The 15,307-nt window shown below is 42.1% G+C and overlaps 1 protein-coding gene across 2 annotated transcripts; it reads left to right on the forward strand.

The window, feature by feature from the left end:
• The first annotated feature begins 577 nt into the window (after nucleotides 1–577).
• MRPS33 (mitochondrial ribosomal protein S33) lies at nucleotides 578–5,176 on the forward strand. Of its 2 annotated transcripts, none has more exon segments than NM_001245741.1 (3): nucleotides 578–588; nucleotides 2,928–3,183; nucleotides 4,838–5,176. In NM_001245741.1, coding segments are annotated over 2 exon segments (321 nt in total). In that variant the 5' UTR covers nucleotides 578–588; nucleotides 2,928–2,968; the 3' UTR covers nucleotides 4,944–5,176.
• The last annotated feature ends 10,131 nt before the right edge of the window (nucleotides 5,177–15,307 follow it).

Here is a 15,307-nt window from a genome sequence, read left to right on the forward strand (position 1 = left end):
TGAGTGAAGACCTGGCTTTCAGCTCTTTATGTAACTCATGCTCTCTCCCAAGAGTAAAACCAGCTTGGTTTTATTAACCTGAACACACGTTCTTATGGAGCGAGGCTGCTGACTGGATGTGCCAGTGTGGACATTTCACACCACTCTTCCTTCCCTGGCAAAACCCAAGAATAAGGTTCTATGTGGACTTGTCATCAGCTTTTAGTGAGGATATCCGCTTTTCTCATTTCGTTATTAGATTTAAGCATATAACTCCAAAGCTGCTTACAGTAGGGAGGGAAACAAATGAAAGAAAGGGAGTCACAACGAAAACGTTTTGTTCTTGACGGAGGAGGGTGTGACCCTCTCCTGGTGTGATCCTTGTGGGTCTCTTCCAGCTCAGGATACTCTGTGATTCCGTGGCTCCAGGACCGTGGGGACAGCACCCGGCGAGCCGCCGCGGAGTGCGGGGAAGGAGCAGGAACAGCAGCGGGAGAAAGAGAAGGAGGAAGATCCTCCCTTGCCCGCCCGTCCCGCCCCTCGCGTCACCCGTGCGCGCCGGCTCTCCTCGGGCACCGCCGCCGCTCCTCCGGCCGCGGCCCAGCGCGGGTGAGCGGGGCCGGGCGGGGCCGGGCGGGCTCCGGGCTGCCGGGCTCCGGGCTGCCGGGCTCTGGGCTGCCGGGCTCCGGGGTGCCAGGCGGGGCTGCCGGACTCCGGGCTGCCGGGCGGGGCCGTGTCCCCGGGAGCCGCAGCCCTCGGGCGCGTCCCGGCGGTCCCGTCCCGCAGGGCAGCGGGGCCGGCCCGGCTGAGGCGGAGCCGCGCACGCCGCGGGTTGAGCTCCGCGGCGGCCTGGTCTTACCCCCGTGCTCCTGTGAAATCCAGAAGTAACGCGGGGGAAAGAGCCTTCTCCTGGCGTTCCGAGTGAGAAGGGAGCGGTCCGAAACAAGCGGGTGGATCGGGAATAAAGAATAAGCAGCGCAGGGCGGGGGCGCTGGGCTTTGGGTGGGAGTGGGGAGCCGGGAGCGGGGTGCGCGGCAGCGCTGAACGCTGGTTCTGGGTTAGGTGTGCTAACTCCTGGTGGGCCATGCTGAGGATGTCATTGCTGGAGGTGACAATACGAAAGTAGTCTTTCGTCTCACAGATGTTACATCTCAGAGTCACCCTAGAACTGACTTTTGATAGCTCTGGGAGTCTGCAGCCATTGCTTTGCTTCTCTCCCAGGCTTCATAGTCGGGCAAGGGTTAATGGAGTCCCAGCCTCAGCTTGGACTGTTACAATTCCTTCAGGTTCCTCAGAAATGAAAATCAGGTTCCTCAGACCACAGGTTTGCTGAAGGTATTTTCATTTTAAGGTTGCAGTAAGTAGCGATTAAGAACGTTGTGTGTTTGAGTCTGCTGATAAAGACACACTTTTGGAGTCCTGTGATGAAGAGTTTGGGGGACAACTTGTTGCTTTGTCTCTGAATGTAGGAATTAGAACTGGCTGTTCTGAAAGAGATGATTTAGCAAAACTTAGTGATTATCCCCCTTGTAATAGATGCTCAGGTTGAACTGTTGCCCTGTAATCATTTAAGAGCTTCTGTATTCTCACACTGGGCCTACTGCCTTAGCTCGAGGTCTCTGATGCTTTGCCTTCCTTTTTGTTACTTTCACCATTATTCTCTCTTCTCAAATTACTTACATTATTTCATGCTTGATTTTTTTTTCTGCTTCCTTTAGAGTGCTTTGCTAACACAGTAAATCAAAGCATGTCCTCCAATGAGCAGGTATATGTACATGAGGTTATGAATACTTCAAATTCGTATTATTAAACAGCAGGGTCTGTGTAGTCATACTGAAGTGGACTTAGCACTGTCCTGATGATTACTCTTATCCATGATCTTTAATTTGTTATGCTCATATTCTGGAATCAGCTGTGCAATATTTGTTAAAACAAGAATTTTAAATTTTTACCTCAGTGTCATGCTCTTGAAGGAACCTGCTTAATTTGTCTGAAGACTTATCACTCATTCAAAAAGGCAAAGTACAGACAAGATACTGCTTCAAATACAGGATTATGGGATTCCTATTCTTGTCTACTACAACCCATTCTGCAAAGAGAGAGTAAAGAAGACTTAAAATGGGGAGGGTTAGGAAAGCTGAGATAACACTCTTCTCATGCTACTTTAGCAGATTGGATGTTGTCTGGTAGCCTAATACCAATGGTTTTGTCTTCGGGGCATTTTTGTTGCAGAGGTTTTTCGGTGAGAGATGACTGAAAGAGAATGGGAAGCTGCTGATTAATTTTCTTGGAATCTGGCATAGGAAAACTACTGTTTTCCTCTCAAAAAGAATAGGCATCGTGAGAGACTGAAAAGAAAATGGAGAAAAAGCTGATGGAGATGATCAGGAGAAGGGAATTGAGATGGGAAAGATCTGTGTGATCCATATAGAGAAACATGATTTGTTTATAGCCCATTGTTATATGGATTATAACAATGTTTTAAATAGGGTGAGAAACTTCCCTGAGGAAAAACTTCCAGGTAATTTTCTCTGTATGTTAAAGTGGTGCCTTACCTTGTCCTTGTGTAGCAGTCCGTGATACCACACAGATGCAATTTTTGGCAGAACTCACACCGTAATTGTTCCTGTGGATTGAGTTTAAGGGTGTCTTGAGCAAGCTGAGTAGATTCTGCTAATAAACCATGCTAGCCATGGTAAATTGTGATGCAGTGGACTTCTATAGTTGGTATTGCTGTCTGTAGGCTGGGAATTGTCCCTGAATTCATGTAGATGTTCTTTGTATGCAGGATTACATGCTCAAGTATTTGACTGATTTTATGCAAGGAATGTGTGCTGTCGAATGAGTGATCAGTGTGTGATACATTCCTTTGTTTGCCCTAATTCTGGGATAACTTGTTCTGCTCCTAGTTGGGTGAAGAGCTGTGCCTCTTCTGTTTGTTTTTGCAGGAAGGTCCACGTGTCTGTGTGTGCCCACTGCTCCTGGGGAGATGTCCAATGTTTCCAGCTACACCCTCCGCATGGCCCGGCTGAGTGCCCAGATATTCGGCAACGTTGTCAGGCCCACAGACTCCAAATCCATGAAGGTGGTGAAGCTGTTCAGCGAGCAGCCCCTTGCCAAGCGGGAGGAGGTGTACAACTGGTATCCCCCTCACAACACCTACTACGCCCTCATGAAGAAACTCCGCTACTTCGGGCTCTACAGGTGCTTCCTGTGCTTGGAGGGTGGGAGCAGGACTGGAGATGGGGGGTGGGAGCAGGACTGGAGTCTTGTTGCAGTTGTTTTCCTCAAGGGCAGTGTTTAGTTCTAAATATGGTGGATATTGAAATAGGCACTTGATTGTTGGCAGTGAGGGCAAAAGGGGAGCAAAAAAGTGATTGCTGTTTAACTTTTATCATAATTGGAACCTTTTGTGAGAAAGACTTGAGGTTTAGTTGTGGGCAGGCAGTTACCTAAGAAATAGTTCCTGCTTTTGCTTTATGGGGAAGAGAAGAAAGCTTTCTGATAGACAAGAGATGGGTCTATAGTTCTAAATGTGGCAAATTAATGTGCTACAAAGAGGTGATGTTAACACCAGATTTACCATATATTTGTGTCATTCATCAGCTAATAAGTGAAATTTAGAAGAGACAGAAATCTTTGTTAGGCCAGAGGGCCTTTTTATTCTTCAAAATAAATTAAATTAAATTTGAATGTGATTTAGTCTTGTTAATTCCAGCTTCATCCAAACCACTTGTCTAATTTCTAAATTAACTCCCATGGTCTGTATCAGAGAGAATTGTACTGCTGAAGAGCATCAGCAGGAGTCAAATGCAGTTCTTTCACTTCAATCAGGTCACACTAAAAAAATCTTTAAAAGTGAGGCTGCAAACCCTGTATAGTCAAAACAGATTACTTGTCACTAGTATGACAATAGTAACCATCAAGGATTGCATCCAGGATGCTCTTGATTTAGGTAGGTGTGCCAACACTTTCTAGACTGGCTGTTTGTTTACACAGAAAGCCTCCATGTGATGCTAATGTTCTTTTCTCTTCTCCTTTCCCTATTAAGTTCCTTCTCTAGCTGTATACAGAGAGTTGGTAGAAGAAAAGAAAATGTGCAATGAAGAATCATAGACTAATGGGGCCAGTAATAAATCACAAGCTTTTTGTTTCTATTTAGAGAAGTTGTGTTTAAAAATAGCAGTGCAGCAATCTTAGGCCACATAGGATGCAGTCATAAATTTTGAAAATTACTTTGCACTAAAAAATACAGGGACAGATTAATACAATTTATTAGAAAGTGATTGAGGATTAATTATCCTTGCCAGCCCCTTCATCCTCCTCCTGTTTTACTCTCTTATTAGGATTCTCCCAGTACTGATGCCATCTTCATAACTCATTCCTGAAGTCACCTGAGAGCAGTGCCATGTTCTGTAATTACTGCTCAGCATAGCCCTGTCTCCCTAGGAGCTAATGACCCCAACACAAGAGCACAATGTGCTCTGGCTGCACTACTGAGCTGGCTAACAAGGGGGAAAATCTTATTCTTGTCTCTTGCTGATTTTTGCATTTTACTGCTCATTTAAACAAAGGGGATCAAAAAATGCAACTGAAATAATACATATGTGCACACACCCTTTGTTGCTGAAAAGGACAACCCTGTTAGTTCTGAAAGTATCAGAGGAAATCTCTCATGTTGTTATTCAGTGATACTGCCTGCAATAACATGGAATACATTGCATCAAGCTTCAGTATGGACTTCATGGTTAAAAAAATCTGATTTTTGTTTTTTATCTTTAGCATATAGTTCAAAGAACCATTGGTATTTCTGCATCCCAAGAAAAAGAATAAACTGTATTCCTTCTTCCCCACCTAGGGATGAGCATCAGGACTTCAGGGAGGAGATGAGGCGACTGAAAAAGCTCCGTGGGAAGGAAAAACCAAAGAAGGGGGAAGGAAAGAGAGCTCTCAAGAAGAAATAGTGCTGCTTGAACAGTGTAACTGACTTCTCTGGAAATGCTGGGGAGTGGCTGGAGAAGGCTTGGCATGTGAGCTACGTGTGGGGCACAAGAAACACGCTGTGAAATTGTGGACTCCACCTTGGGAATGCACTTGGGTCTTTGAAGTTTTACTGGTTTTGAATTTCTGTACTTCAAATATACTGTATATTGCAGCACAGTAATAAAAAAAGAAGTGCTCAGTGTTTTTCTTGAAACCACCTGTAGTTGTTTCAGTTTTTCTTGGTCTGGAAATTGTTTGCTTTTCATTGTCTGTTTTACTTTCTTGATATCAACACTGTTTTGTATGTGTCCACAAAAAAAACAAGGATTTCTACTTCTGCAGCTGCTTGTCAATCTTACCTGTTATAATTAGTTTCATTTCAGGTAGCTCTAGTGCTATTTTTTTAATGTTTTTTTAAGTTTTTAAGTTTTTTAGTTGCTGTTACACTCTGTTGTTCTGTGCTTTTCACTGGACAATAATTCCCAGACCACTGCCTGCCCACAGCACTCTCATTGTACCCTAAACTTTCAGATACTAGAACAGAAGAGTCTGAAATACTAAGTAACTAAATCCATATAATAATGGAACTATTATATGCAATAATTAAATTTTAAATATTTTTTTACAGTAAACTTACTCTGCCTGCAAGACATGTATGAAACACCACCTAAGATGATAAACATTTTTATTCATTCAATAGGGGTTTTATCACTAGGCTCCTTTGGTTGCTACTATTAATCATTGGTGGATCTACATAAATTTGTAACAGCTCAACAGCTCTAGCTCACCAAGGTTATTAATTGAAGAGGTGCTGATTGTGTTAAAAGGTGTTTCTGGTGAGCTGCATAGTTCTTGTTCTGTGTCCTTACTTTATGTTACCTGCTTTTCAAAGCTCTAAGAGAAGCTGATTGTAGGAAATCTACAATGTTGTGGAAGCACCTGAGTTCTTACTATAGTCAAACAAATGCTGTTGAAGTTAATATTTTATATGTACTGCTCTCTATGGCAGAGTAAGTTTCTCTCTTATTCTAATTTAAAATACTTTCAGTAACTTAGAACTTTTGCTCAACTGTAATATGCTTAAGACATTTTTGTGTCCTGTGTGTTGTCTGTGGGTTGTGACCTGTCTGGTGCTGAAGTACCTGGAGCCTGTGATGAGCCCTCCAAGAAGTTCGTGGTTCCTGGGACATGTGCATGCAGCTGAGGAGAAGGGTCTGGTTCCCTTGAATTCACCTTTGGGAAGAAGGGCAGCACATACTGGGCAGCAAAGAGAATTATCCAAGTAGAAAGGTTGCTGCTGCCTGACACTTTCTGCCTAGGAGTGTTAGGGGTGAAGTTGTTGCTTTGGTGAAGACCCATTCTGAACCTCTTCAGCAAAGCTACTGCAGCAGATCTGCACAGCTCTTGATGGCTTCTAAAATTAAATCTAAGATAAATAACAATGTTTTCCCTGCTATTTAAGATGAAAAATCAAGACTATCTCTTCTGGTCCTGCAAAACTCTTAAGGCTTTCACAGTATAAACACACAAGGGACCAAAATTATGCATGCATCAAAAAGGGAATTGTAGTTCTGTAAAGGAAGTATGAAGTATGGAAGTTTGTGTGTGCGGGTACACTTGGTAATGAGTAACTTACAGCAATATATAAAATACTTGTACAACATGATGAAACTGACGGAAGTGCCTGTGAAGTAGGAAATGTGAGGCAAATGGACTGAATTGTTAATTTTCACCTTTTTTGTGCAGCATTTACAAAAGCAAATGGATGGAGGAAAGAAAACCAAACTCTCTGAAAAAGCATAAGTACAAGAGTGTTGCTGTGCGAGACCGGCTCCGGGCGGGCGCCTGTGGGCACGGCAAGGAGGGAAGGAGACGGCGGCCGCTTTCCCCTCGTCTCTGCGAGGCTCAGTTCTAGTGCGGGAACAGCCGAAATGGCGACACGGGGCTCGGGTGCAAACACGTGTTTATTGTGGGAGCGTGTTCCCGACACACCGGGGCACCGAGCGGGGCTCGGTTATACCCCGTGCCGGGGCGGGGGGGAACCTGAGCCACGGCCAATGGGACGGGAGGCAGGGGACGGGAAACCCCGGGGACAGCGATGGGAAAGCCGCGGGGGGACAGGGACGGACCGTGTGGTGAGGGGGAGTGATAAGGGAACAAAGGGTCGGGACAGGGGACCGGGAGGGGAGGGGCGGGCTGGGTCACCAAAGGGGGAACGCGCGGGAAGGCGGGAGGGGGAATGGGTGGGTGGGGGGGGGAAGAGAAAATTACAAATCCCGCACAAGAGAGGTTGCCCTGCCTTATTTTTCATGATTTTTCTTCAGTAATACTCATTTGCTAGAACTTTGTCTTTTCAAAAATGGTTGTTTCCCTTCCCCTAAGTCTTCACCCTAAAATAATGATGACTCAGCCAGTATTGAAGCATATCCTAGTGTTAGCATAACCCATTGTTTGCTGGGACCATTAGCATTACTATTTTGTTACAGAAAATACAGCCTTCTCCTTTCCATAGCTGGGATAGGAATAGGCACTTTCCTACCTCCCTTCTAACCTGTGCTCTGTCATTTAACAGGAATAGGCATGGCCTGAAGAAGACTGCATTTCATGATTCACACGGACTAGACAGACTGGGAGTCAATCCTGAAGCATCACACAAGGTATAATACAGTAGATGTATTTAGGAGAGGAAAGAGAGTTCCAGCAATGTTCTGAAGGGTAAGGATAGGAACATAATGCTTTATACAGCTATTGGTATAATGGTGTTTTATGTACATCCATTTTATGTATGGATTACCAAGTTTAACTTGATCTTTATTTTCAGTTTTCCCCTTAAAATGATTTTTTTCACCATTGAAACTGCTGTCTTGTTACAAAATTCACTCTTTTCCTGAGGATATGAACTGACTGCCCTCAGAAGATGTATGTTTTAAATCTTGATCAAAATAAACCTGGTTAGCTGACCTCCAAGGGGCTAACTGAGAGTAAAAACTAACCTCTTCCCAGTCCTGAGCAGCTTTATTAAGTGCCACTGTTCCTTTATTTTGCAGTGCTCTAGCTATGCCTGTCTTTAATTAGACTCTGGTATGATGTATTCATAGCTGCTAAGCACTGCTGTGATAATCACAAGCTATTTTGTAAACAGGCTGACCCAGTTGCTGTATATATCCTATAGGGAGTGCAGCTAGAACCTCTTACTATTGCAAGCCCTGCAGACAGGCAGAAGTTCACTTGCATGTGACTGTACTTTGTAATGATGGAAAGAAAAAAAAAAACTTCAGTCTTGCTTTTTGGCAGAGCTACCAGTGTGTTAAAATATCTGTGCTCCGCTCAGAAAAGTAGTAACTTGAACAACGTTTCTCCTAATGTGGAAAGAGTCTATTCTACTTATTAAAACAGCATGCTGAGTTTACACAGCTCTGAGTGAAATGCACCCAAATTTCTCTAAGGTTTTAGAGAAATGCTTTGTCTTGCTTGCCTTTGCTTCCCCAAGAGTAAAATTAGAATAATGATCACTTAGTGAACAGCGTCATGAGGTTAAGCTGCTTCCAGGATGGGAGTTTACCCCAGGAGAACCCTGTTATGGGCAGCTTGGTCTGGCTCCTCTGGTAGGACTTGTAGCTCTGTTGTTTCAGAGAGATGGTTGTATACAACAGCTGAGGACATTTTTAACACATTAGAGAAGCTGTGGTATGTTACTTGGGTTGCTGTTCTGCTTTAGATGTTTAAAATGTCAAGTGCTGCAAAAAATCTTGATTTGGTCAGAAAGTAAGAATTAAAAAAAAAAAAATCACAATTATGTCTTAAACTATAAATATTTTTTGAAAATTTGAAGTATCTGTGTACATCTTCCTCTACCACTTTGAGTTTGAAGCCTATTTTAGGATAATTTAGAAAAACAATCAACAAAGACTGAAAAGATTCACAAATTTAATGTTTTATGATTTTATGTTTTTGAAAAGATTCACAAATTTGAAGGGCTGCTTTGATTGAGGGAATGACTGTGTTTTGTGTTCTTTCTTTCTTTTAAAGCAGAAAGGATAATATGCAAGGCAAACACTATGCGGATCTCAGATCAATTTCCTTAAACTCAGTTCTCCTGTGTAACTGATTGTGGACCTTCTTGTACAGTCCCTTGGCAGTAGATTCTGAAAAGCAAATCCTTCAAGGAGACAATCCTTCTCTGTTCATCATCTTGATTCTGAGATGTGTTAGAGCAGAAATTCTTCCTGGTTAACATCCTGTAGGGGCAGCATAATTTCTCTCAACTGTCCAAACAGCAATGGAAAACTCAAAGGTTCTAATGAAAATTTAACAGGAAAAAAGATTGTATGAGGCACGTAAGAGAAAGCAGAAATGAAAACAATACCCTTATTATAAATCCTAGAGGTAAAACTTGAATTATGTGTGTAGGCCAGCTATTTAGAATGGATCCTTCTGTGCCTGCACAGCTGAGGTGGCATGAAAAAAGGTGGTTTTGTCTTTTCACTTCTTTCTTCTTTCTTTTCCTTGTCTTTTTCCTCAAGTGTAATAATACTACTAATAATAATAATAGTGTCTTGAATACAAAGAGGAAGGAACAGGAAAACATCTGAAAGAATTTCTTGTGAAGGCTCAGTCACAGCAGAACACAGCAATAATGTGTTCAAATGGGGAAGAGCATAACTCTAGACAGATGCTAGAGGGACATCACCACCGCACTGGCTGGGAAGTTATTTAAGGTTGTCTAAGGGGATAAATATGAAGTCAACAGCATGATGATCATTACACCAAAGTGTCTTTATACATAACTGTGCTGAATTGTTCTGGGTGGAATACTGGGGAAAATTCCACAAAGTGAAATATTTAGAAAAACTGAGAAGATTCCCAAGAAGTGGGTTTGGTTTATGTTGTCTGAGTCAGGCAGAGCTGGGCTGAGCCAAGTCTTATAAAATATAGCAGTGGGACCACTTCTCTCCTGGAACAGGAGGAGGCAGACTGGATGATCTAATACATTTTCCTCATATCACAGCTAGGTCTTTGAAAACAAATCTCACCCAAGAGCTAAAAAAGGATTTTTATATCCATTAGGTTTTCTGTCTCTGCTTGAAAGTACTTCACTTCATCGCAGAGCTCCTACAGCTGTTTGTAAATATTTCATAGAGTTCAGAGGGTCTCTCTCACTTCAGTTGTTGTTTCTGTGTGTCTGATGTTTGCCTCATGGGCTGCTTCAGTAAATAGGCTTTTAATGGTTTTAGAAGCAAAAAGCACCCGAGGTCCAGAAATTCTAAAAGCTATCCTACTGCCTCACGCAGTGGTGTTGCTGCAGCTATGTAACTGTGAATGCATCACGTTCCTCTGTTTCCACTACAGTCTTGCCTGGATAAAAGTGAGTTGGGTTGCTCACCTCCCACCTTTCAAAACCAGATCTCTAAAATGTGATTCCAGGTTAAAACATCTTCAGAACTGACCTCACTTTAGAAGCTGCATAAATACTGAGTATCTCAACTGGAATCAATGGGAGTTACCTCTGCGTGACAGGTAAATCCAATGCCAGCCTCTGGCTGATAGTGGTCTCTTCAAGACAGAAGGGACACTGTCATGTCTATGCATGCCAAAGGTGCTTCCCCAGTGATATTCCCCAGCTGGAATAGATGATCCTTGTGGGTTCCTTCCAGCTCAGCATACTGTGATTCAGTGTGGATCAGAGCTGTGTAAGGCTCTCTGGGTGCCATGCATTGGTTTCTGCAGAGAAGAGAGCTTCAGTGGCTCTAGGAGAGCCTCATCTGTGAGAGACTGTGCTGGCACCTGGCAATGGTGACTTATTTACAGCCAGCCACTGCTATGGACAAGGTGAGACATTTCTCATTTATGTACTTGCATGCAAAGGAGCCTGTGTGCAACAGGTAACATCCAGTGTTGCTCAGAGTGTTTCTGGAGGAGCAACTGTTGCTGATGAGTAAGAAACGACACAGACTCACAGAAGGCTGGTTTGCACAGTATCTCACTTTACTTCAAAATTCTCTCTTATACACTCTTCTGATACAGACAGACCAGATTGGTCAATTAATCAATACATTTCACCTGATTGGCTAATTAACAAAATGTCTTTCTTATAAACAATCTTTGAGAATATCAGGAAAACAGAGTAGGAAAACAACACTTGCAGGTTGTTTATAATAATAAGCTATCATTGTTCATCTTCAACTCCCTAAAGTCTCACAATTCGATTTTGGGAAAACTTACCTAGTTTTCTTGCTCTCTGACCAGGCTGTCACATCCACAAACATCAAGCAATGAGGGCATTGCATTCAGTATTGAACTGGCTGGTTAACAGGACATTTATTGTATTTTTTTTAAATTATGTGCAGGTAACTGTTGTTCTTGAGCTCTGCACCTCACAAATGCTTTCTGAGTCAACAGCATAAACTGAAAAGTGAAAATTAGGCTACAGAATGTCAGGGTTGTTACTGGCAACTAGAAAATAACCTTGTAGCCTCCTTGTTTTATTTCTTGTGCACTTATTTCTGCTTGTATGCTGCAATGTTTGCCAAAATACTGCTCTGTTACCTGACACCAATAAAGCCAATGGCGTGATCTGTCTCTGTATTTTCAAACTCAAAATGTTTGATAGCATCTTCAAGTTAATTAATAAATATTATTGCCCTATGAGGACAGATAGTAAGGTATTAGCTAGGCATGCAAACCACTTAAAACTCAGATGAAATGAAGATCTAAGCTGAAGTTATTGTCATGGTTTCACCCTAGCTGGCAGCCAAGCCCCATACAGCCTCTCACTCATGCCCCCACCAGCAAGATCAGGCAGAGAACTGGAAGGATAAAAGGCAGAAAACTCGTGGGCTGGGATAAATACAGTTTAATAGAGAAAGCAAAAAGCTGTACACACAAGAAAAGAAAAACAAGGAATTAATTCACTGCTTCCCATGGGCAGGCAGGAGTTCAGCCATCTTCAGGACAGCAGGGCTCCATCACATGTAACAGTGACTTTAGAAGAGAAATGCAATCACTCCAAACATCTTTTCTCCTTCTCCTTCCTCCTTCCCCTCTCTTCCTTCTTTCTCCCACCTTTATATACTGAGCATGATGTCATAAGGTCTGGATCTTTTTTCGGTTGGGGTCACCTGTCCTGGCTGTGTCTCCTCCCAGCCTCCCAGTAACCCCCAGCTTCCTCACCAGCCTCACAAAAAGCAGAAAAGTCCTTGGCTGTGTGTAAGCCCTGTTCAGCAATAACACAAACATCTCTATACAACCCTGTGTTCAGCACAAATCCAAAACACAATCCCATACCAGCCACTGTGAAGAAAATTAATCCCCCTGCCGCCAAATCCAGCACAGTCATGTAGAACACCCCAGAGAGGGTAAAAGAATTTGTGTTCATTTACCAAAACAAATGTGTCTTCCAGAGAAAGAGGTCCCTTATGTCAAAAAGGAATAATCACATCCAAGAGCCTTCAGCATAACTGCAAACTTCAAGAAATCCATAGCATCAAAAACAATGAGAGACTATTGGCCACTGCACCAGAAAGTTTGCCTTTGGCCAAGGGCATACTCACGGAATGAGGATAGAGCAATGTGGTTAGGAGACTGTCCTAATTCCCACTTTTTTTGTGAGCAGCTTTCTTTAACAGCAGAGACTAAATGTCTGTGAAGCTTGTGCTGTCTTGGTGGTAGTGGGGATTAAAAGACAAGAACAGATTGTGAAGAGTGACACTGACTCTATCAGCAAAAGACCCTGATGTTTTAACATGTAAGACATGCATATGTGTATTACAATAAAAACCTTCATTTACAAAGGTTATCCATCCTATCTGACCTATCCCTGAAGAACAAAAACTCTTAAAACTCCAGCAATGTGAAATATTGCCCTGAGGAACATGATATGTCACCATGTTCTCACTCTCCCACATCAAAGCTGTGGTTTCTGTATTTGATTCCTGGTATTGATTTAGATTTTTTAAACTCTTAAAATATCCTTTCTTCAGGCCAACACCAATCCTAATGGACTTTTTGTGCTCAGAGAAGAGGTTAGAAACTGAAAGGTGCAAGTTAGTGTCTAAACTTTTATTAGACCAGAAATGTAGATAGTCACGAACATGTCTGCAAAGTGTTAGAGAATCAAAAAACAGCAGGTATTCAGGCCAGGGGAAGCTCAGCTACCCTGGATATTATGAAGGAAAATCCTAATACTGAAACATAATTGAGCATTCATTTTCTGAACAGTAAAATTATTTGATTGAGGTGGTATCCTTTCCTGCCCTTTCTTGGAACACATTCAATCCCATTAGTGGGGGTTTTTGTGCCTAAAAGAGATGGTTTTGAGTTGTAAAATGTGATTATTCACACTGGAATAATAATGTGAGGCATATAACACTGTTTAGTCCTTAAAGCTGATCAGCTTATCACTGTCCAACACAAAGGATTCCGAAATCAGATATCTGAACAAGATGAATGTGTTAAAGCAGTGACCAGGGATGCTATGGGAACAGGAGGGTCTGGACTAATCTTTGCAAACATGAGATGTGGTTCTGGTTTTAGTTAAGTACATCAGGCAGGAAAACCAGTGTTCCTTGCTCCTTTGTTTCCCTGTTTTCATCTGCTTCTCGTTTCCTAGGAGAGCTGCATCTTCTCCAGTGTATACTTGGACTGTATTTTCCCTCCATCTGAATTTTTATCCCATCTCTCCCCTTCCTTTTCTGCTGGCTGCCACTTCTGTTCCCTTAATAGTGATTTCACGGCTCATGGTGTCACTTGAGTCCCTCAAATGCCACATAGGTGGGTATTTACACCGCTTTTGAATAAATGTTGTTCTTTTCAGCTTCCCCCACAGGGACATGAGTGAAGGCAGGAAGCAGCAGGGAGAGCAGCAGAGCACTCACATGATGGACCCCAAAGTCAGCACTCACATGTGCACGGAAACAGGTCAGCACTGGGTGCTGGTGACCAAACGCTGTGCAGTGTATGGAAGGGGCCTATAGGCAAAGTCACTCCCATGTCCCAGTCCCGTCACCTTTCCTTCCTCCCATAAGTCTCCAAAGGAAAACATTTTGCTTTTTACTTTCTGAAGGTTTGGGCTGGAGTTTAGGGAGAGAAAAGCAGCAGTTTTATAAATAATGACTGAAATAAATTATGCTTAAATCAAATGAAAGCTATGTAAATATTCCAAAGATTATTACAAAAAAATCTAGAAGAGGCTACTAGTTTTATATAAAATAAAGGTTAGGATTTATTTTATATAAAATAAAGTCAGGTCAACATTGCTTTTAACAGTAGAATGAAAACTGAGTTAAGAATCTGGCGGATTCACATTTTTTTCCTTGTTTTCCCTAACTCCTGTTTTACTGGCAGTCTCCACCCATCCTCATTGCTTCTACTCATGTATTTAACTCAGAGGCAGAGAGCTATGAAATCTCCATCTGCTGAAAAACCCACAGATAAGAGTGTCCAGCAGCAAAGTTCCAATCACCAGCTGAATATTATCTAATTTCACACTGAAGGTAGGAATATTTCAGGTTTAGCAATGTCACAGAATGATAAATACCCTGAACTAGTTCTCAGGAAGTTCCAGAGGTAACAATACATATGCTCTGTACTGGAATAGTTTAAAGCAAAGGACAAGGAAAAAAAAATATAACAAAAGGAAAAAGCAGCCTTGTTTTTTCTATTGCCTCACAGTGGATCAATCAGACAGCAATTCCTAGAAAAATGAAAATATGTATAGTATATCTGAGAGTGGGAGAGATAATAAACTGCTATAGGTTCTAAAGAGCTGCAAAAGAAAAAAAAATTGTCGGGGTTATATTCATAAAAATATCTCTTACATTATTTTCCTGGAGAGCAAAGTAATTTTCTTAGGTGTATGTTATTCTGACTAGTAATCAGAAAATTACTGAACTCTGGATAACAGCCTAGTTTTTGTTCTGCTTTACCTTCTCTGTCCAAGGTAACAGGGAACACAACTGGTGTCATTAGAATCTGTGCTTTTACAAATCATCCAGACCTGTATTTCTGCTGTTATGACTGAGAACTTAAACCAGCACTTTCAAATGTGCATGGGCCAAGGACAAATGCTACAATTTACAGGACAAATACTGTCTTTTCAGTGCATGAAAAGGCTAAACAGTTTTTGAAATTTGGATAAATTTTAAGGGCATTTCAGACATCCTGAGCTGAATGTGTATCAAATTTTCACACCACTTAAAAAAAATTCTATCAATTATCACACCAATGTGGAAATCTTATAATTGTTTTGATTACGAAAGTGAAAGGCTGGAGGTTTTTTAGAGATACTGCCTTCTTTTGAAAGTATATAATAAAGGAGGCCAAGATTAAGTTTCATGTAATATCTCCT

This window comes from Taeniopygia guttata, chromosome 1A (genome assembly GCF_048771995.1).
Source record: "Taeniopygia guttata chromosome 1A, bTaeGut7.mat, whole genome shotgun sequence".
In the NCBI taxonomy this organism is placed as follows: domain Eukaryota; kingdom Metazoa; phylum Chordata; class Aves; order Passeriformes; family Estrildidae; genus Taeniopygia; species Taeniopygia guttata.